Source organism: Azolla caroliniana, unplaced genomic scaffold (genome assembly GCF_043228905.1).
Source record: "Azolla caroliniana isolate FFs.n. ecotype wild unplaced genomic scaffold, voAzoCaro1.0.p SCAF_14, whole genome shotgun sequence".
In the NCBI taxonomy this organism is placed as follows: Eukaryota; Viridiplantae; Streptophyta; class Polypodiopsida; order Salviniales; family Salviniaceae; genus Azolla; species Azolla caroliniana.
Window position 1 is genome coordinate 8,384,464 of NW_028230449.1, and position 23,177 is coordinate 8,407,640.

At 41.1% G+C, this 23,177-nt stretch overlaps 1 protein-coding gene across 1 annotated transcript; it reads right to left on the minus strand.

The window, feature by feature from the left end:
- Positions 1-471: 471 nt before the first annotated feature.
- LOC147855391 (uncharacterized) lies at positions 472-21,184 on the minus strand. The gene is made up of 4 exons (XM_087330773.1): positions 19,282-21,184; positions 18,676-18,808; positions 1,502-1,586; positions 472-940 (listed from the first exon to the last, which is right to left on the minus strand). The coding sequence occupies exons 1-4, from the start codon at positions 21,117-21,119 to the stop codon at positions 663-665; spliced, it is 2,334 nt and encodes a 777-aa protein (XP_087186899.1). The 5' UTR covers positions 21,120-21,184; the 3' UTR covers positions 472-662.
- Between the last annotated feature and the right edge of the window lie 1,993 nt (positions 21,185-23,177).

Sequence of the window (23,177 nt, forward strand, 5' to 3'; positions counted from 1 at the left end):
GTAGTATGAATCTAACATAGAATTTAGACATGTCCACTTATCAAAATATAGGAGTGTGACGTTGAGAGTTAAGAATAATGGAAGGATATGCCACATGTACCTCATCTCATGTAAACACTTTTTTATATATAAAATCATGGTTGGACACGCGAGTTCTAATCCAATTTTGGATATAGTACAAGTGTTGTGGATTCATGGGTTGAGTAAGAATAATGGAAGGATATGCCACATGTACCTCATCTCATGTAAACACTTTTTTATATATAAAATCATGGTTGGACACGCGAGTTCTAATCCAATTTTGGATATAGTACAAGTGTTGTGGATTCATGGGTTGAGTAAGTATGATGAAGGAAATGTAATTGTAAAGTTGGGTTAAGTAACCAGAAGACGTATAACAAAGAGCAAAGATGAACTACCATCATCATGATCACCTTTATTTATCCCTTCACTCTCCGTCACAAACAAAGGAGAAGAATGGCAATGAATGAAATTGCAAGAGGACCATAATCCATACAAAATAGAAAAGAATGTAAATTTTGGTATACAAATCACAATAATAAGCTTATAGAAGGATGAATGAGCTCCTCCTCTGTAATGAGAAACAAAATGAGGCTCTAGAAGAAACAAAATTAAAACAAAGGAGAAGATGATTTTCATACTCACTCCATGGGATCCATAAGGGACTCTGATTTGTTCATCGAGGGGTTCATCAAATCAGAAAACTTGTCTTCAAAAGTTTGTTGAGTGGGGGGGTTCTCATGTTGATGATGATGATGATGATGTTCAATTTGTTGCAATTTCAGATGTGAACTCATTTGTTGTTGTTGTTGTTGTTGATAGTGATGGTGTTGCTGTTGTTGCATTGAGGACGCAGGTGGTTGTGTTGGCATTGGCATTTTTAGTCTTTGCACCTCCTCCTTCAATGCTTCATTTAAAGCTGTATTTCAGGTTAATATGTCTGCTTTTAATCACTCGTCTTCTTTTCACATACTATACACAAACAAACGTTTAAGGTCTTACAATCAATCAAATTTGAGAATCGGAAGTTTCATTGACATTACTTTTATGTTGTAGACACACATCTCAAGATTTCATTTTCACATCTACTGATGTCACCCATACTCATAGTCATAGTCTCCTTGGAAATGATATGGCTTCATATACCATACATACAAAATACAGCTTAAGGATTCATTTCAAATGCTGAAGCTGAAATTTCACTACATATACAAACATCAATCACATTGAGAGAGAAAGGAATTTCAATGACATCCGCAGTAACTAGCTTTAAAGCAATAATATCCTTTGAAATGATATGGCTTCATACCATACATACAAAATACAGCTTAAGGATTCATTTCAAATGCTGAAGCTGCAATTTCACTACATATACAAACATCAATCACATTGAGAGAGAAAGGAATTTCAATGGCATCCGCAGTAACTAGCTTTAAAGCAATAATCACAGAAACATTTGAACAATCAAACATATTCTCACCTTTGCGAAGCTGTGCTTGCTGTTCCATAGATTGTAGCCTAAGCTTCAGCTCATTATTCTCATTTGATAGGACAGCAGAATCTCTCTATTACAAAAACAAATTTGAAGCTCATTTCTCATTATTTGTTAAAGATTTGGGTATTTGAAAGCAAACATTCATGTATTTTGAGCTATAATTTCGCTTGTTTAAAGGTAGGCTAATCATACCTATCTTCTCTTTTTCTATCAATTCGCTATAAAATAAAGTCATTGTTTCAATTCAAGGTAGACAAATTTAAGGAAACATTTACTAAAAAATACACTAAAAAAGGATACTAATATAATTTACTTAGAAAAAGTCAAAATGAAGATTGGCTACGTTTGGCTAAACGTGATTGCTGTTGGATATTACAATTCTAGCATAAGACAAAAGATAGAAGCTCAAAAATACGATAGATATAGACAGGTTCAGATTTTCACATCAACATCAAAGCAAAGAAAGACAATGTTGGGAAACATGAGGACATCCAGCAAAATTGAATGAAGTAAGAATTTATATCACCAAAACTATTGACAGTAATGATCAGGGCAATTGCATGAAGAAGTGTAAGGAAATTGCTTTTTTGTCTAGAGGTTATATATTAAAGTCAAAATGTGATGTCATACAGAGAAGTATATATCAAGAAGGGTATTTATCTCTTCAAGTTGGCAATGGTCTTTTGGCACAAAAACCTATTCCTTTTTACGTCTTCAAAATTTCCTACTTACCCTACACTTGTCCAACAATTTTGAGGTATCATTAGAAATTTGCCAAAAGGTAGACCCAATCTAGCTGATTTATCCGTTTCAGTTTAGAACCTATGGCTCCAGGAAGAGCTAACATTTGCACAAGTCATGTTACACTTGACATTCATTTGCGAAATTTGACACTGCAACAAGGTCTTGAGGATGGATAGATTATTCATGTTAGGAAAATTGTGGACCTTAAAAGAGGGCCTTGTAATATGAGCAAGAAAAGAAGATTTTCTAAATCTATATGATGCATGCATCCAAAACCTTACGATGAGATTGATCATTGTTTTGAATACACTTAATGAGGCAATTCTAGGTTCAAAATGAGAACTCTATTGGACTTCATAAGAAAACATTATGGGTGTTCATCTAAAAAGTAAGTAGGTCCAACTAGTACCAGAACCTCTTTATAATGGCCAGTTCATAAATCCACCCCTTAATCTAAAGGGCCCTTTTGAGCTCAAATGTTTAACTAATGGTCTAGGGAATTCCATGTTACTTGAAAGCAATGTAATCCGGCAAACATGTGTGATGCATGTCAATGAAGACACTTGTACGTGATCCTACATCAAAAAGACATTGTGCCATCATTAGGGCTAGAAATGAAACAAAATCTCTAAAGATTTGATTATTGAAAGGTGATTTATCTTTTAGAAACATATTCTATGTATTACATCATCAAAGCTTGTATATACAACTGGAAAATCGGTGCATTGCTTAAAGGGCTCACAGAAATATGGGTTCAGTTAAGGCATCAGTTAAGGCAGTGGCATTGTATGTATCTTCAAAAACCATGTAGTGAAGCAGTATGACAGGCAACTTTGAAAAAGCAATGATATGACAAACCATCAACAAATTTATCAAAGAAAAATGGTATGGCCTAAAGAAAACAACTTTGAAAAAGCAATGATGTAATATTTGACCTTATACTGCAATCTATGGTTTCTACACAATTTGGGTGTGGTCCTAATAGAAAAATACAACGGTAGGATAACATATCTCTCTCTTCCAACATGAATTCTGCTAGGAAAACAAACAAACATGATATACTTGAGCAAACAAACATCCCATCCATAGTGGACTAGATTCATGACTCTAAGGACCCAAGACAACAAGAACCATTGTTATTTGTCACTAATGTCATCGACACTAGGACCACAACCCCAATCCAATATGGATATTTTTCATGAAATGAAAGCCAGATACAATTTTGTTTCTCATTATTACTAACTAAGAATGTGTAACGTGTATTTTTTTATCATGTGTTCTTTATTGTTAACTAGGATTTTATTTCATTTTATTATAATTAAGTTTTCTTATTTGTCCAATTATAGTAAACGGCCCTCATTCCTAACAAAGATTTTCTTGTCTCTTTAATGCTATAATAAATTTTTTCACTCATTACTAAGAAAGATTTTCTTGTCTCTTAAAATTTACTCGTATGCGAGGTAAAAGTGGGTAGGACCAGTGTTGGGCAAAGTCCCAGGAACAGTGTCAATGTTCCGGTTAGGTTGGGACTTTTGCCGGCCAAGGTGGGAGAGAGCCGGAACTGATTCCGGCTAGAATTTCCAAAAAACCGGAATCTAGCCGGTTCATATTTTTGTAACCGGCTAGTTAAGCATTTTGTTTTAAAAAATAACGTTAAACAAACGAGTTTCCCTCTTTCCCCCTCTTTCACTATGTTTTTCCCTATTTCCCTACATTTGAATCCCTCTTTTCACCGTGTTTTTCCCTGTTTCCCTACTCTCGAATCCCTCTTTTTCCCCTGTTTTCCCTCTCTTTTCCCGTGTCTGTATTACCCCTTCACAAATAGCGTACTCATCAAAGGAGCAGTGAAATTTGAGAAATTTGGTCTTGATAGGAAGAAAGTAAATCATTTTCTTCAATCAATTCTGTTTTCCTTTAAACATTCCCTTATTTTTGTTATGTAACTAGAAATATTTTTTGTTTTTATCTTCATTATAGATCAATTTTTTTAGTTTTATCTTATCATCATAATGAATTTTTTAAATGTACTCAAGGTTTTAGAGTTTTTATTGTCGATGCTACAACTTGCTAACAAGGACAGGAAATTGGAAGCAATAATTAGTGGGACGGGATTTCTATCAAGGAACAAGGGAGGGGGTCAACATGTTGAATCATGTGTTAGGATTATTTAAAAGCATGAACCACATGATTACATACTGCTTCACACCATTTCTAACTGTTGTTGGAGAAGATGAATTCATCTCTTCTTGTTTCGCAGGAACTGAAATTAGTTGGCCAGATGATGGAGATGGAATACTTCTATCATGTAATTTAGATATATGTACCGTGCTCCAATTGGTTATTGCCCACAGGCAACTGATATTTTGTGTAGTTAATATGGACACTGATTTAATATGTTGTCTCTGTGTCAACAACATAACAATGATGTGGGACATAAGGCCATCTATTGGTACTCATGTTGTGGAGATTATGATATGTTTGATAGCCTTTCGATCTATGCAAATACAGAAGGAACCCTCAACTCATCAAACCAAAAGAGGTATGTTTTCGTGTTTGCCTTAATGCAGCTAATTCATTTGTGTATTAAACTCAAAGCAGTTTGCACATACATCTCAACTATGGGGTGCTTTGTTTCTTTCATCTCATGCACCTATGTGGGTTAATAATAATGCAGGAAAAGATTGTTGATGAGACAGATGAATATGTGGATGTTCGTAAAAGGTAATGCCTAGAAAGTGAAATTTTAATTTTGCATATTAAAAATCATTCGTTTAAAGAATGCCTTAATTTAAAAAACAAGTTCTTTTGGGAAAGATAAATTGAATTTAATAAATTTTTTATCTATTGATTTGAACGAGAGCAGAACTAGAGACGTTGTTTCTTTTGTATCACCAACGAGATCTACATTAGTTGCTCGGCTCTTGAGTTTGACTAGAGTGAGTATCATATCATTCTCCTATCTAGCTTTTTTTTGTTTATTTCACTTGTAGATGGTGTATGTGTAGAGATATGAAGACTTAAGTTCAGTTCATTCCATTTCATGAAAGTCACTAATCGATTCCACATATTGAAAATGTTTCACTTTGGGTCCTTCTAGGCCATATTTTGTCCTCTAAGAGCAATAATAAAATATGTTATTTGTGTCCATTGCATGTGTCACTATTCTTTTATTGGCAATGTTGGTGGTGGCTCAAAGCTATATAAAAGTATGGTTTGTTCCTCTTTCTCATTGCAGAGCTCAATGAATTCACAAAGCCAGAAATTGTTGATAGACAACCCAAATAAGGCCAGGAAAAAATTGATAGGCCTAAACAACCATTATTGGAATAATGGCTTTTCAATCATTTTGATTTTGAGTATGTATATAACCAAAGTACCAAATGCCATGATTTTTTGCGTGGATAGGAGAGGCTAATTTCCTAGAAATGTATCTATACATTGTTGTTTGTACACAACTTAGATATAGACAAGTTATGAATAATATTGAAGCCTTAAACATTCATGTGCTGCCAAGGACGTCTAAGTCTTTGGCCACCACAATGGTAAATAGGTCATCAAGAAAAGATAACATGATAAAAGGTTGTGGATTTGATTAAGATCTTACATTGATTAGTTTCATATAATAGGATGTGGCAAAAAAAAATTTGGTATGTGGCAAAAAATAAATTTAACATGTTTCGGTTGACATAATCACTCATAGGAAAGTGGCCAGTCAAAAAAAATTTAATTTCTGGTTAGGATCATAAGAAGCAGGAAAAATTCCGATAGGGACTAGAAACTTTGCCCAACACTAGGTAGGACTCAAGTCTTTTGTGGTTTGTTTGCATGTTTGCATGGTAGGGACACAAACCGTAAGGCCATCTCATGTTTTAGATACTAGGAGGTTATAAAGATGGTATCTCATGGCCTCTATCTTTCTAAATTTTCAAAAGGTATGCCATTAACATAATTTAACCTTTATGCCCATACAAAAAGAATCATATTCGTAGTGTCAAAATTCGTCAAATAACGAAAGACAATTTTGTGTTTGTCGTGCGTTGATCCAGACAACCCTCTGCAATAATGGCACAATGTATATCGTCGTTGCAACTCAACATGCGAAAATTTACAATCGAAAAATTATCAGTCACAAATTATCGAATATGGAAGGTAATATTAGAATTACTCTTTAAATATAATAAATTTTGGGATATAGTTTCAGGATCATCAACAAAACCGGAAAAAGGAGAAGATCGTGACAAGTATGAGGAGAAAGACTTATGCGCAAGAATGGAAATTCTTATACACATAAGCAATGGCACCGGCGAAACATTGAGAAAAATGGAGACGGCCCAAGAAATGTGGGTGCATTTGCAAACTATTTACAATGCCCAACATGCTCATACACTTCAAGCGCTCGTCAACTATAAAATGATTGATGAACAACCGGTTGGTGAATTTCTTTCAATATGGCAAAAGAAATTAGATGATGTGTTAACTTCGGGATTGGAAATCCATGGTAAATTACAAAAGATTCTCCTTCTTGGTGCTCTTCCTCACTCGTGGTCCACTTTCAGAATCACCCAAAACTCTATGAATTGTCCAACTTGAATTGATCTTCTTGCAAATATTAGACAAGAAGAAATAGTGTGTTCACAAAGGATTTCAAATTCAACTCCAAGCGTGGCAATCGAAGGTGGAAGAGGTGAGGTCTATGAGATGTAGATGATCTTCACATGATTATGTGATGTTCTTACATAGAGGAGAAACAGAAAGCTTTGGAGAAGCTTGAAGTCTGCAAGACAAACCTACTTGTGCCCCCCACTTGAGATGGAGGGGGAGAATTGTTGGGACTTGTCCACTCAAGTGGAGCCCACAACATTTGTGCCGGCTGAGAGCTAAAGGGTTGATTGAGAATCGGTTGTGTGTCAGCAGTCGGCTGAGCATATAGCCGATTGAGAGTCGGCTGAGCGCCAAATGTGTGTAGGGCCAAGAAGGATATAAGTTATAATTACTTATAATCATATTTATATATTTATATATGTATGCTCTTTTTTCTTTTGTATGTTTTTTCTTTGGTGTGTGTCTTTTGTGTGTGTGTGTGTGTGAACACAAGTACATAGACATTGGACAACAAGGAGAAAAACATAAACGGAGGAGGAAACAGAGTGGGGGTTGGTTTTTCTGAGAATATATAGCAAATCAAAAAACAGAGAGAAAACAAAAAAACAGAGAGAGAGAGAGAGAGAAAGGAAAAACAAAAAATGAAAGAGTGAGCAAGAGGAAGAGTGTTCTACCAATATAGAGACAGAGACCTACGAGGGGTTGTTCGTGTTGTCAGAGAACCATGATTGAACATCACCTATCCTGTCTACTTGTATCAGGTTTCTTCGTTTATGTTTTTTCTTATTTCCGTTTTTCTTAGTTTTTCCATCCACCTAGTTGGGTGAGGAATTATAATCTTGTTTATTGCTTGTTGGTTTATCCACCCAGTTGGGTGAGGAATTATAATCTTGATTATTGCTTGTTGGTTTATCCACCAAATCGGGTGACGATTGTAGCCAAGGTTGTTGACTTGAGGGTAGCACATTTCTTGTGCTTATTGTTGTATTATCCACCCAAATCGGGTGACGATTGCAACCAAGGTTGTTGACTTGAGGTTGAGGCTAGCACATTTCTTGTATTATCCACATTTCTTGGTTTATCCACCCAGTTGGGTGAGGATTTATAATCTTGATTATTGCTTGTTGGTTTATCCACCAAATCAGGTGACGATTGTAGCCAAGGTCGTTGACTTGAGGGTAGCACATTTCTTGTGCTTGTTGTATTATCCACCCACTTGGGTGAAGATTGTAGCCAAGGTTGTTGCCTTGAGACTAGGACATTTTCTCTAGTCAAAACCCAAAGAGTCCGTACTCATTTGTACCTACTATTGTGTAGCCAAGGATGGTTTGTACGTTCCTCTAGTCATAACCTAGAGAGGTCGTACACAGTTTAATATCTTTGTTATTCTATCCACCCGATTGGGTGAAGGTTGTAACCAAGGCCATTGCCTTAAGGTAGATACATTCCTCTAGTGAGGTCGTATTCCGTTGTACTCCAAAATATAGTGAAGTTGTTTGGAACCTAAGGTTGTCGTGGTTTTTTCCATATTTTGGGTTTTCCACTTTAAAAATTTTGGTGTACTCTCATTTTCATCTAGTGTTAATTGTGCTTGAAGTTCAAATCATCTCGATTCAATTCCAAATTCCCAACACTCGTGGTCCACTTTCATAACCACCAAAAAATCAATGAATTGTCCAACTTTAATTGATCTTCTTGCAAATATTAGACAAGAAGAAATAATGCATTCACAAAGGACTTCAAATTCAACTCCAAGCGTGGCAATGGTAGCATACAAAAACAAAAGGTTCAACCAAAGAGGAGAAAGCTCAAAGCCATGGATAAAGATAGATCAAAACACTAAACCAGGAGGAATTCGGTTCAACACTATTGTAAAATATGTAAACGTACTAATCATGCAACAAAAGATTGTCGCTCAAAGTCAAATTTCAAGAATTATCAACCTTGGAGGTGTGTACAAGCCCATCTTGTTGAAAAAGAAATGGATGATGATAAAGACATAAGAGATGTGTTGAGCAAACAAGCTCAACCGGATCCAGATCGACTGAATAAGCCAGAGCCGGATCGAATTATAACCGGTAGACCGTTATAGGTCTATGATCCTAGCCTAGTAGTATGTAGGCATATTTCTAGGAGTTAGTGTCAGTCACTCGTATAAGCATTGAAGTACATGTCAATCATTTTAAGGACTTGTATAAAAGGGCTCATTGAAGTACATGTCACTAAGGACTTCTGGATCGGAGGAAGTGTGGTACGTGGATTCCAGAGCATCCAACCATATGACAAGCCATGAAGAATGGTTCTCGTATCTGGTAAAACCGAAACAATTGAGAGTTGTCGAAACTAGAGACGACACCCCTCACCTGATAGTGCATGTCGGATAAGTTCCCATGAGTCATGTTGGACAACAAGGGAAGCTTATGAATGTGCTTCACGTTTTTGTTGACTGGCAAAGACTTAAAAGTCGGATAAAGTCCAGAATGGGAAAGGGATAATTATTTTAGAACCAGAAGTTGTTACCTATAATTATTATATATTTTGAGAAGTGAACGAACAAACCCGGAATCAGTATGCCGATCCGGATCTGGACCGGTTCGTGGTCGGTTGCCGGTTGGCACCGGTTCGTACCCATAGCCAGTGACCTATAAAAGGACCCGGTTAGATTGTAATCAAATAGCGGTTTATTAATGAAAGTGTTGGTCTACATCTTGTTTAATCTTTGAAGCTTTAGTTAATTGTCGTTCTGTGCTTAATAGAATCTATCTTACGCGTGTATTACGATCATTAACCACACCAATTAGTAGCCGGTTAGGAATACATTTGTATCACGGTCTACGCCTACCCCACTTGCACCACCCCTTTGGTGAAATGTCCTAGCGGGACACCCTGTGTTAGGGCTAGTCCTGCCCCAAGGAGTAACATAGTTTTTGGCGACCACGATTCCTGCTCAAGCGCAGTGAAAAGGGGGGCGCATGGATGACTAGACCAACAAACGACCCAACAACGGAGCGAGTGAGACGACTCGCCGAAAGACTGCGGAAGCGCGAAGCGTACCACCAGGTGGCAGAAGAAATTGGCGCGGATCGATCCTTTTCAAAGGTGATCCGGCGAGTGGCCACGGAGTCACTCCGTTTGCAACAAAATTCCCATCGAGACGAAGGAAGCAGTTTAAGTAGTCTGAAAGAAGCGAAATCCATCCTGCAGGCATTAGCAGCGGGAGAAGGTGATTTAGAACCATTTTCGGCGTTTGAATCAGATTCGGACGACGAGTACAACGCACATTCGAATTACCGCAACAATCACGACACCCCGGACGGACCGGAGAACGAAGAATCGGATAATATACCGACACCAGAACCGGCGATAACAAAATTGGAAGCTTCAGGAAGGCACGAGGCGGATCAACCTCCGACACCACCACGCGAGCCTCTGAAGGAGGAGGGAAGACCTTCGACGCCGAAAAAAGAGGAGGAAAGACCTTTGACACCGCCTCCGAAAAAAGAGGAGGAAAAACCTTTGACACAGCCTCCAACAAAAGAGGAGGAGAGACCTCCTTTACCACCAGCTCGAGTTCTGACACCAGATAACGATATGTCGTTCCACTATCCCAGGTACGGGGATGATCCAGACGCGGAAGCCCATGTGTATGCATTTTTACAAACATGGGAAGCAAACCATGTGTCACAGCACTTAAACGCCACTGAAGCAAAACGATCGAAGATTGCAAAGTTCGGCATGACTTTGGAAGGACCAACCGCGCGATGGCGCGTGACGCACCTTCCCGGTACCATCACTACGTTTGAGGACTTGAAAACCAGATTTTTACATTTCTTCCACAAGGAAGTGGATCAACGAGAGATGGTCGGCCTATTCTACACCATACGGCAAGAACCTACAGAAACCATTCAGCAATTCGTAATCCGGTTCCAGCGGATGCACAGCCAGCTAAGTCAGGCATCACCGGAAGCAAAGGCTAAATCAATATTCCTAGCAGCACTCTAGGAACCCCTGCGTACGGTGTGCGCAATCATTGATTTCCGCACTAGCACGATCGACCAAGTCATAGACGGGTCAGGGAGATGGAGAAAACAGGCTCATGGCTAACAATGGGGCCACTCTAGCGAGCATTACCGATAGACTAAGACCTAGGTTTTCGGCAAGCTATAGAATGTACGCCTTGTCTCAATGCCGGGCATTTTGCAATAGAATGTACCATGCGGTCACAGTGCATGTTATGCCATTCCAGGTCGCACACAATGGACCAATGCGAATATAACTTATTGAACCGGCAAGCGGCACCGGTAAGACAAATCGATACCCGCAGCAACCGGGAAGAGGAAGAAGAACGTTGGCATCGAGACGAGCATTACCGGCCAGTACAGGATGTCCGGTATAGCAACAGAAGGGACACTTATGACCGGGACTGGTACGATAGGTACCGGGATTATAATGGTGACCGTTCTGATCGTGATCACTCTCCAAGTTACAACCGGAGGAGAGAGGATCAGTGCGGGGATTACGAAGATCGCCGCCGACAGGGACACAAGAATCATCGACGTTTTAATAAGAAACGAAACACCCGAAAGGAGGAGCGTCGGGAACTGGCAAAGGAATACCCACGAGAGCTGGAGAGAGGCTTGAGTGGCACCCAACTAGAACAAAGACGAATGGAAGAGCCTAATCGACCGGCAATAGGATTTTAACCAAGTATCGGGCCAAAAGCAAAATCCAGCAATACCCGGAAAGCGTATTGTTATTATTGCCGGCAAGAAGGCCATTACAACAACCAATGCCCGATGAAAAATAACGAAAAATGACCGACAGTCAATATGGTGGTATCAAAGCTCGCGGATATAAAGCAAGTCACCACGAGGTCAAAAGGAAAGACGACGGAGTGGGAAGCACAAGAGGCTATCCGGAAACATGCCACCGAATGGGTAGAGAAGGCGAATGAGCAGAATGCGGCCGAAGTCAAACAATAGAATGGGCACTTTGAAAAGGTGTGTGGTTGGTGGCTAATTAAAGCCTATTTAAAAGCCCACCATGTGTCAACCGACTGCTATAATACTACACGACGTGCATGCAAGGGAATCGAGAAAAGGCGCCAAGCATGGAGAGACAAAACCTCTGCCTCGCAGAGTCCCTCTCATTTCACGAGAATAGAGCACTAAGCGCACACAGGCGATTAAGAGTGATGAGATGAACGCAAGAAGAACGCACAGACATACCAATTCTACCAAGTCCCATAGACTCAGACGACGATATGGAACACATGGCACTCTCGAAAACGACCAAGAAATGGTTCAAGCAACATGGGTTGGAAGGGTTCCTAAGAATCGTCGAGGCACCTCCGCACGGCGAGGCGGAGAAAGTCGTGCAGGAGATCGATACGGAGGTCATCACACAAGAGGCCATCTGTGCCATGACCGACTTACGGGAGGGCGGACTATTCTCAATCGACAACCCTTCACCGGAGATGCTCACGAAGTTCTTCGGTGAGTACTTCCTGGCCAGCAAGGCATACCGCACGCAAGGCGACGAGGGCACTCTATTCCGAGAAGTCGTTCGTGTGCTTCATGAGTATGGGCATGTACACCCTTGACCCCCGGCTATGCCAAAGAACAGAGCCGGTTTTATTATAGCGACTTATGAGGGAGTACATGTGGATTGGCCAGTGATCATCGCTGACAGTTTGAGCGCAGCCATAGACTCAGTAAAGGATGGCAAGAAGATGTGGACGGCGGTGGCACAATGGTTCACTCTTTTAGCACCGCCGGTAGAGCCGATACAACCAAAGAAGCGGGGGAGACCGACTAAATCAACCCCCAACCAATCTTCAAAAAGGCAACAACTCCTACCTAAACAAGCGATCAGATGGAAAGCGGTCGGCTCCTCACAAAAGGCGAAGGAGCAGCCCAATCGGAAGCGTACGGCATAGAAGGAGACACAGGTGGAAACACCGGTGAGACCCTTAAAAATTAAGCTGCACCAGCCGAAACAGCAATCGGAACAACAACAGGAGCAAGACCCCTTGGCGGCGTTAATCAATCGTGGAACCCTAGACGAGGAGCAAGAAGAAGAACTTGTTGAGCACCTATTACGTCACAAACAAACATGCGACGAGGGCGACAAAGGGGAGGAATCAAGTTCGGTAAAGGATAGTATACCAAAGCCCCGCCTCGAGGAGCCACAGCCAAGGAAGGAGTTAGAACCAGTTCAACCAGATCCAGTGTTAGAAGCACCTGTGCGGCAAGAAATAACGGAACCGGATGTTCAAAAACCGGTGATTGAATTGCCGGTGTCGTCGACGCAGCAGCAACAACAAGAACAAGAATTGCCGCTAACTACCCAGAATAGGTTCCCGACGAGTGAGGAAGCCACACCACGACCAGAATTGGCACAAGAACAAAGCACCAGTAGCCAATGGCTACGGTGGATAGCAGAACAAGTGGTCGAGGTGCTGTGCCACATAGAAGTAGAAGAAAGACCACATGTGAACCGGTTGCTCGCCACAACCGAAGAACTAGAGATAGCCCGGTCAAGAATCCAAAGCATGGAACAAGAAATGGAAAAGACAAGAGAAGAGGCGGCTAAGCTGGTCATCGAAGGACCGAAACAATTAGAACCGGTGGCACCGGTGAGTGTTCAGAATAATAAGACACTGGTGGCTGAAACAGTCTCAGATACGAATAAGGCACATGAACAAGAACTCGTCACGCTGAAGGAAGAATTGGAAGCCCAAGAGGTCTTTAGAGCTATAGAGAACATGAAGGGAAGAAGGCGGCGGAGGAAGAACAAAAGAAATTAGCCGAAAGCCTCCGACAAGCCGAAGAAAGCCTGCGAAACAGTTATCAAGCATATGACCGACTGAAGGAAGAAAACGAAAAACTCCTTCTGGAAAAGGACAAACTCCGGCGCTCCGCGGAAGTAGAGATCGAGCGACTCAACGAAGAGCTCCGACAACAAAAGGACCGGGAAGACCGTGCTCGCCGTCTGATCAATCAAAGGCTAAAACAAAAAATGGACGACTTTGATCGGTTGCATCGGGATCACAAACACTTGGATGCGGAACACAAGAAATAAATCACCGAAAGTGATCGGCAGCAAGAGAAGTTACGGGAACTTCGGGATGAGGTTAACAGGACAACGGCGGCCCTAGAGGAGGAACAGTCAAAGGGGGTTGAAGCAGCGAAAAGACTAGCAGAAGCAGCGAAAGAACGGATGGAGCTGACCCGGCAGCACTCTGAGGCAACGGAACGCGCTACAATGGCTCTGAACAAAGTTCTGACTACCTATCAAACACAGCTCATGCACTACAGAAGCCAAGAAGCGGCAACCGCGAGCCTTATATCAAACAATTGAAGGACGAAAACCAGGCCGCAAAGAATAAGTCAAAGATGGGGCTGGGGTGAATCCGTGATCTGGTGCTGACATGGAGAAACCAGACGAAGAGACTGGTGGAAGAAAGTTCGGTTCAATGGTGGTCTAAATGGGCTAAGCATGCAGCGGAGTTACAATTGCTGAGAGCGGATGCAGAGAACCAGAGGAAGGACGACGACGATTTCTATAAACTGGACGAGGAGAACATTGTAGCCATAAGGGAGGAATTGTCAAACGACTTCTTATCGTTAGCAGGGGAACAATTGGCAGCGGTGAGGCAATTGGTGGAATAGCTGGACAACGACAAACTAGATACACAACTCCAGTTCGAGCGGTATAAACGAGAATGACGACGGCAAGAGGTGGCCAGAAGAACTGCGGCGATCAATATCAGTGACGAAGAGTAGTCTTCGGAGCAGGGGCCGAATGAAACCGAAATTGGGGGAAGCCAGTTGAACAAAACTCCAGAGGAGTAGCCGAAGGATGAAAACCTAGACAACGAAAACCATCAACAGGAGGAGCCCAAACCAACAGAACCAGAACCGAAAGCCTCGAGGCTAGTGGAACGGGAAAGACTAGAGCAGCAGGAGCAGGAGGAGCCCAAACCAACAGAACCAAAACCGGAAGCCTCGAAACCAGTGAAACCGAAGAGACCAGAGCAGTAGGAGCAAGCGCAGCAGCACTAGCAGCAGACGACGAAGCAGCTACCTGAGGAGCATGTAGAACCCTTGGACCAGAGCATTCTTGACATTTTGGAGGAAGATTGAAGGGCGAACCGTGGGATTCGACATAGAAGGTACTGTCCCACGGGCGTGCCATGTGTTGACCGACAAAGACTTAAAAGTCAGATAAAGTCCAAAATGGGAAAGGGATAATAATTTTAGAACCAGGAGTTGTTACCTATAATTAGTATATATTTTGAGAAGCGAATGGACGGACCCAGAATCAGTATGCCGATCCGGATCCGGACCGGTTTGTGGTCGGTTGCCGGTTGGCACCGGTTCGTACCCAGAGCCGGTGACCTATAAAAGGACCCGGTTAGATTGTAATCAGATAGAGGTTTAGTAATGAAAGTGTTGTTGTTCTACATCTTGTTTAATCTTTGAAGTTTTAGTTAATTGTTGTTCTGTGCTTAATAGAATCTATCTTACGTGTGTATTACGATCATTAACCACACTGGTTAGTAGCCGGTTAGGAATACGTTTGTATCACGGTCTACGCATACCCCACTTGCTGAGTAGGTTGAAAAAACATACAATTGTTTTTATGATTAAATTAGAAGGATTGTGTGAGTCTTTCTTTGGCCTAGTAACCTTACTTTCCTGTAGAAAATCTTTCATCAATTGCCCCTTTTACATTTTGCCCTTGAATCCTTCGTCTTTGTCACTATAACATGTAGATGAGCACTAGTTTCTTACTTTAGTAGGTTCTTTACCACTCCATAGTACAAAGCCCAATGTGGCCAAACCGCTCATGCAATGGTTTCTTTGGGCACACCGCACACCCATGGAGTGACTATAAACATGATATTGGATAACCACACCATCATACATAGTTTTCCTCTTTCTTCTCTAATAATAATTTTATCTATAATTTTATCTTACGTGTGTATTACGATCATTAACCACACTGGTTAGTAGCCGGTTAGGAATACGTTTGTATCACGGTCTACGCATACCCCACTTGCACCACCCCTTTGGTGAAGTGTCCTAGAGGGACACCCTGTGTTAGGGCTAGTCTTGCCCCAAGGAGTAACAATTTCGACAATAACAAAGAGCTTGGTGTCGATCGGACAAATCGTCGACCTAGGGGATGCAAGTGCAGTTTACGCACCTCGAGTACTTCATCGAGAAAGAAGGCCAAATCATCGTGCAAGGACGCCAAGACGGGAGGATGTTTATCCTCAACACCAATGAAGTCGGCACCCTCTGTTCACGAAAGGTCAGAAGGTCGAGCCAAATATCGACATGTGGCATAAGCTGATCGGCCACGTCAACTATTAGAGGCTTCAACACCTACCATTGAAACAAATTTTGGATTGCCGAAATTTAGTGGTTGGAAGGCCCAAATTTGTGAAATATGCTAGCTCAGGAAGCAGCATCGGCTTCCGTTCCCCATCGAAAGAAACTGGAGCTGTAACAAGCTCAACTTGATACATTCGGATGTATGGGGACCGGCATAGAACGTTAGGCTTGGCGGGAGCCAATATTTCGTCTCCTTCCTCGACGATTACAGTCGACACACATGGATCTACCTGATCGAAAGGAAAAGCAAAATTTTCTACTGTTTCTGGAACCTGCAAAGTCTTGTTGACTAGGAAACAGAGAGAAAGATCGAGTGCCTGCAGTTGGATGGTGGAAAAGAATACTTTTCCGGCCAATTCAACAATTATCTTCAGCAGAAAAGAATTTTGAGGGAATTCAGTTGTCGATACACATTAGCACAAAACGGTGTGGCCGAAAGGAAGAACCGGTCGATCGTCGAGGCGACACGGGCAATGCTAGTAGAGAAGAGCATGCCCAAGTTCTACTGGGTCGAGGCGGTCCGGACGGTCCTCTACATCCAAAATTGGATCGGGGATAAGGTGTCAACACACGAGCTCTATTTCTGGCAGAAGCCAAATTTAAGACACCTCCGAGTATTCGATAGCATAGCCTATGTGCATGTACCGGATGAGGAGCAGAGAAAGCTGGACCCGAAGTCGGAGAAGGGCATCCTCGTTGGCTACTCACATGAGCAAAAGGGTTATAAGTGCTATAACCCCGAACAAAACAAGTTAGAGTGAGCCAAGATGTCAAATTTGATGAGTCGGCATCATGGTACTCTCTACCGATTGGGAGGGAGATGTGAACGACTGTAAATCAACAGGTGGTTATATTTACACACTAGCTGGTGCTGCAATTTCATGGAAGTCGAAGAAACAAACTACCATAGCATTGTCATCCACCAAAGCTGAATATGTTGTCACAACTTTAGCGGCTAAAGAAGGTATATGGATTAAAGCTATGCTCGAAGAATTTAAACTATTTACTATTCCAATAGTGACGTTGTTTTGTGATAATGAATCTTCTATCAAGTTAGCCAACAATCCAAAGATGAGCAACAACATACGTCATGTGAATTTGACACGTCACTTTCTTCATGATCTCATGAAACGAAGGAAATAGAACTTAAGTTTGCTCCCACTCATCATATGTGGGCTGATTTTTTAACGAAACCTCTCCAACATTCTAAACACATTATTTGTTGCAAGCAAGTTGAATTAAGTGATGAAAACTCAACTTCTACAAAATTTCGCTTAGGGGGGAGTGTGGAAAATAATAATAATAAGCAAAATAATTAAATAACTAAATTAATAGAATTACTATTCGTTACTAGTAACTTGATGATGAGAAGGAAACCGTCTCGGTGGAGGTCTTATAAAGCCACCACCATGCTATGTAATTTGTAGGGCGTTATCATATAATAGAATTACTCTCTCTCTCTCTCTCTCTCTCTCTTCCCTTTTCCACTACCTATCTCTCCTACAGCCAGATCCAGCAAACCTACCTCGTTTGTCTGCCTCTTTCACCTCCTTCCTTTTGTTTTCTTCTTCCTCTCTGTCTCTCGCACACTCTCTCTTGGACTCTCTCAGCTCGCAGTCGCTCACATGTACTGTCTTACCACTTTCTTTCCCTCTTCGCACTGTCTCAATCGCTCTGCTCACGTGCGCTCGCTCTCTATATTTCTGCTTCTCACACTCAGCAATAAAAGAAAACCAGTTTTCCCTAACTTACATATACATACTTATATGTTTATTGGTCGACAGAACGGAACCGGGCAGTCGGACCCTGTTTTCGACCATCTGGTCGATCCGACAGGTCGGCCCTCAATGACCTACAATTCGGTCGCCCCTCAAATAAGTCGACCTGACTGGTCGATCCAACCAACCTACCAGAATTTGGCCGCCGACTCATCCCATCAGGAGGGACACAATACCTAACCCTAACCACCAACATTGGAGATGAATGACTCACTCACGATTATTCCACTATGACAGGGCATAAAGCCCTGTCAATCAAAGGCTGGGATGTCTCTAACCGAGAAACTACATTATGAATATAATTTGCCTAATGGAAAATTCTTTATCCAAAATTTGAAGGTGGTACAAAAAAACTTCAGTATGCTGATTGGTTCGCCCCTTTATCCCCCTCGTGCACTAGGCTCCATTTTATCATCTGGTGTAAAAGTGCAAGAGATAGTGATACAAGAATTTGTAGATTCGATTCCTGGTTTACTTTTTAGGCAAGGTCTTAATCTCTGGGAAGTCCAAGAAGCAAAAATTGAATAACCTGGGGAAGTTTAGAATATCGACTCTCCCAAAGTCCACTTTTAATTGCATATAAACAAGCATGCATGAAATAACTCCATTGAAGAACAGCTTTTGTTACTACCTGTATCATAGTGAGTTGTGCAGATAGAGTAGTTGCTTCAGTCTGCAATGTCTCGACCTTCCGTTCGAGCTCTGCAATATACCTCATCTTCCGCTCCTTCGACCGAGCAGCCGATTGTCGATTAGCTAGAATTCTGCAGATAATTTTAAGGATCCACAAAAGAAATTTAGACATTTCAAATCCATTTGTGGAAAACACCCACATCTCCCTCCTAAGTATGTTCTTCTAAATAGAGAGGACAAAAGCATGAGCTTGCAATGATTTTCATACATGTATCATATGTAGGTTGGGTACGTGATGGGTTTGTTTACCTCTCTCATGTTTTACATAAGTTTTGGAATCCCCATCCCATGTTCACAAGTGGCATGTGGACAGTGGAAGTGGAAGAACCTACTACCTACGCAGCATGATGAGCTAAGAGGATATGCTAAGAAGGGGCAGGCAGGGTGTGAGGGATTGATTGATTATGTGGCGCCATTGCTTCTTCGCTTCTAGCTATGAAAGAACCCACATATAATCTCTCTCTCTCTCTCTCTCTCTCTCTCTCTCTCTCTCTCTCTATCCGCCCAGCTCAGAACTTGACTTTTGTTGTTACATAATATATACCTTTTTGCCCGTTTCGGATCCGCCAGCGCAATCTCCAGCAACTTCTCATTTCCCATGATTTTCTTCAAGTCAGCTTCATCGAAGAAGTGGGCGATGTCAAGACTCACATTGCTAGTAAGGTTGCCATCCATGGAATGGCTATGCCCATGCCCATGCCTACCTTTCCCGCCTTGGAACATGGGAGCACTAGACTGTTGGCTCTGATCCATAATATCATTATTATTTAAAGCTCTCGAAGAAGAAGATGAAGGAAGACTATCGATCGAAGCACTTCTCGAATGGTGAGATCGTTGTGTCCCGATAGAATTGCAACTCTCTCCTCCTCTCTCTTCTTCTTCTTCTTCTTCTTCTTCTTCCACAGTTACATTATTTACATCTTCATTATTATTATTACTTCTGGGCTTACCTCTCATTTTCCACATCTTGGACCTATCCTCCTCTTCTTCTTTCTCAACAAAGCTTTGTTCTTCTCCTTCTTTTTCTTCATCATCATCATCATCATCATCATCTTGGTTTTCTTCTTCTTCAACTTGTTCTTGGGATTTTTGCATCAATTCTGGACCCGTATTGGGTCCTTTAATTTCATTGTTTGGTTTCTCATTCATAATAGATTCTTTCTCTGATGCTTCCAGCAGCATATCACCTAGGGTACTATCAATCTTATCCACGTTAATATACATAGAGAAGTAATCATCACCACCGTCACCATCAGCAGAGTCCATACTAGATTTATCACCATCCCAGTGTGGCTCCGGTTTCACATGATGGTGATCGTCTGCCATATTAACAATGCCATGGGTGGAGTTCGGCCACAACCCCGGATGTGGCAGTAGTAATGGCTTTAGATTAACATTGCTCTTGCTGATTAAAGTTCCAGGTTCGGCTTCAGATTGTTCTAATTTGTGATCCTCAAACAATCTTTGAGATTCTTCAGGAGCTTGCTTCTTGGCATTAAACAATCTCATGGATTCTACAGGTAGTTCGGAATCAAGTGTAGGTGTGGAGAAATGGCAAGGGATTTCAGTATGTGATTGTGAACGCCGGTGGCCTCTCATTAACAGTGGAGGCTTAGAGGCTGGAGAATAAGAGGAAGAAGGGTTAGGTTGGGGAATGGATCCATAGGGTTGTCTTCCAGCCTTAGTAGAGCATAAATCAGAGGAAAACGGGTTTGGTTGGGTTCTAGAGAATGTGACCGTTTGGTATGCATTAATAATCATAGAGGGAGGAGGAGGGAGTAGAGATATTTGAGGGGGAACTGAATCTTGCTCGTAATTCATCGTCATTATGGTATCAGAAGGATCAGTAAAAGAAGAAGAATGTGATGGTGATGACAATGATGATGATGATGATGACGATACCAACGACAACAACGATGAAGATTGGAGATATTTATTGTAGGTGAGATCTGAAACAATGGAGGAGGAGGAGGAGGAGGAGGAAACACAAAATTTTCTATTCACGCAAAAGGCTAAACTATGATGGCCGGCAGGAAGGGTGGACATAAAAGAAGGTTGTGGGGCCAAGCAAGAATGAGGAGAAGTGAACCTAGCTTGGCAGTGATTATCAAGGGTATTGTGATGATAATGAGGAGGAGGAGAAGAAGAAGAAGAAGAATTAGAGGGAATGCTAGTAGTAGTGTAAGACTTATTGCTTGAATGATGATTCAGATTTTTTATGTTCTCTCTGTTGCTATTGAAGCAATTAGGATTAGGGCTCTTCCAGGGATGAGAGAGGAGTTGTGGGGAGCAATCAATCTGTTCAGAAGAAATAGATCTGCGTGGTTTGTATGTTTTCTTCTTCTTCTTTTGCTCACAGATATTCTTAGAAGAAGATGCCATTGCTAATTAGCAATAATCATAACTACGACGAGTCTGAGCTTCAGTGGAAGTAGAGTAACCATGATCATAAAATATCTCAAGGAGGGGTATAACGGACTATGTATGTAGAAGGAAGGAAGGAAATCAGGGTTTAGCCCTACCCTAAATTAGGACCTGTTTTTTTTTGGGGGGCGGGGGGGGTGGGGGGGGTTACATTGTTTGCTTGCTTGCTTAAAGAGAAAAAATAGTAGGGAGTAGAGTAGAAGAGAGAAAGGGAATTATGAATTAAATGCAGCAGCAGTAGTAGTAGTGGTAGTATAAATAAAAAGGAAGATATGGAAAGGCAGAAAAGCGAAAGAAAAGGGATGGATGGAGTAAAAGCTCTGTAGCGACTGATGATGGATGGATGGATGGATGGATGGATGCGAAGGAGAAGAGTGAGCAAGTGCATACTGCACTGCTTGCTCCCCGAGTCCCCTCTATGTGTGTGTGTGTGTGTGTGAGAGAGAGAGAGAGAGAGAAAGAAAGAAAGATGAGAATACGTATGTATTTACATATTTATCTGTGGAGGGATTCCGCTTGTATGTATTCGATTATGTTTATGTATTCTCATACCGTACGCATGTAACTCTCTCTATACGTACATAAATACGGTCCTCTTATGAGAAAGAAAGAAAGATATATTAACGTCTTATAAGGCCAAAATTGGCCCATGAGACAAGAGAGAGAGAGAGAGAGAGCATTTCATTGGGGTAGGGTAGGAAGTGAAGATACCACTTACTGATATATGCCCTGCGGGAATGGTGGACATAAAAGAAGCTTCTTCCAACATCTTCCTTGGCTTTGCTTTATGCCTAGTTTCGATTGATTGATACCACTGGTGGTGAGTGGACATCTTCTCGTCAAACCCATTGAGATTGACAAGAAAGGAAAATGTTGGAGAGATAAGCAATTTGCACCATAAGCCCCCAAATTCCAATCAACTAGCAACTTGGTCACTCACACCTTGCAAAGAACCTTTTTTCTTTCTCTTGTAATTGGGGGGACAAATTACAATCTGAATTGCCTCTCAATAACTTATTCTTCTTTACCATTCTAATCTAAAAATGACGTAAAAACGTTGTGCGCGCATGCATGCATGCTGTCCCCAGAAATCAACCCACCCCCATACATACATAGTATATAATGCCACTCAAGCTGGTGGTTGTATACTTTGTATTTCTTTATAATGATTACGATGGTGTGTATCTAAATACTTAAGGTTTGAAAATTTAAAGGTCAAGCTATTTTGATCATTACTATGTGTAGAAATATTAGGTGAGGTTAACTTAGTTGTTTTTACCATTGGCTCACTTTGACATTCTCAAAATTACCAACACCCAGTTTTGAATTTTTTAGTAGTTATTAAATTTCAAGGGAAATGGCAACATCAAGGATCTTTTTGACTGAGGGTACAAAATGGAAATTGGAAATTGGAAATTGGAAAAATACAAAGCCTTGCTTTCCATATTACCCTTATACAAAGCGTAACTTTGGAAAAAATCCCTAGTTACCACTACCTATTGGACCATCTTTTTTGTCTTTTCCATTTAATGCACTAGAGGAAAAAGTTGACAACTTGAGAATGCAACTCCATAATTCCCAATTTCCAAAGCGGAATTGTTTCTTCACCATCGAATTCCTTTAGTGACCATAAGCCTTGCATCGTCAAATGAGCTCAATGATCAACGATGTATTAAAAGGTTATTTTCGTCGTACAACATCTTACATCTCTTTTTGTGACATTTTTTACGTGGGGAATTGGTCATGTCGTTCTTGCCTAGTATGAGGAAGGCATGCCCATTGTTCTTGTCACTCCAAGTGATTGGTATAGTGAGTAGCCCTACCCATTATCCCGATTGGTCATCATAGTTTTATTGTTGCTCTACTTTGCAATGGATCTCGTCATAATGAAAATTCAATTCGAAAAGAACATATCAAAAGGGAGTATTTAGCTATTTCACTTTAATCAATGTAATGTAATATGAGATAATAAATACTTCAAAAATAAAAGTATGAGATATTATAGAGAGAGAGAGA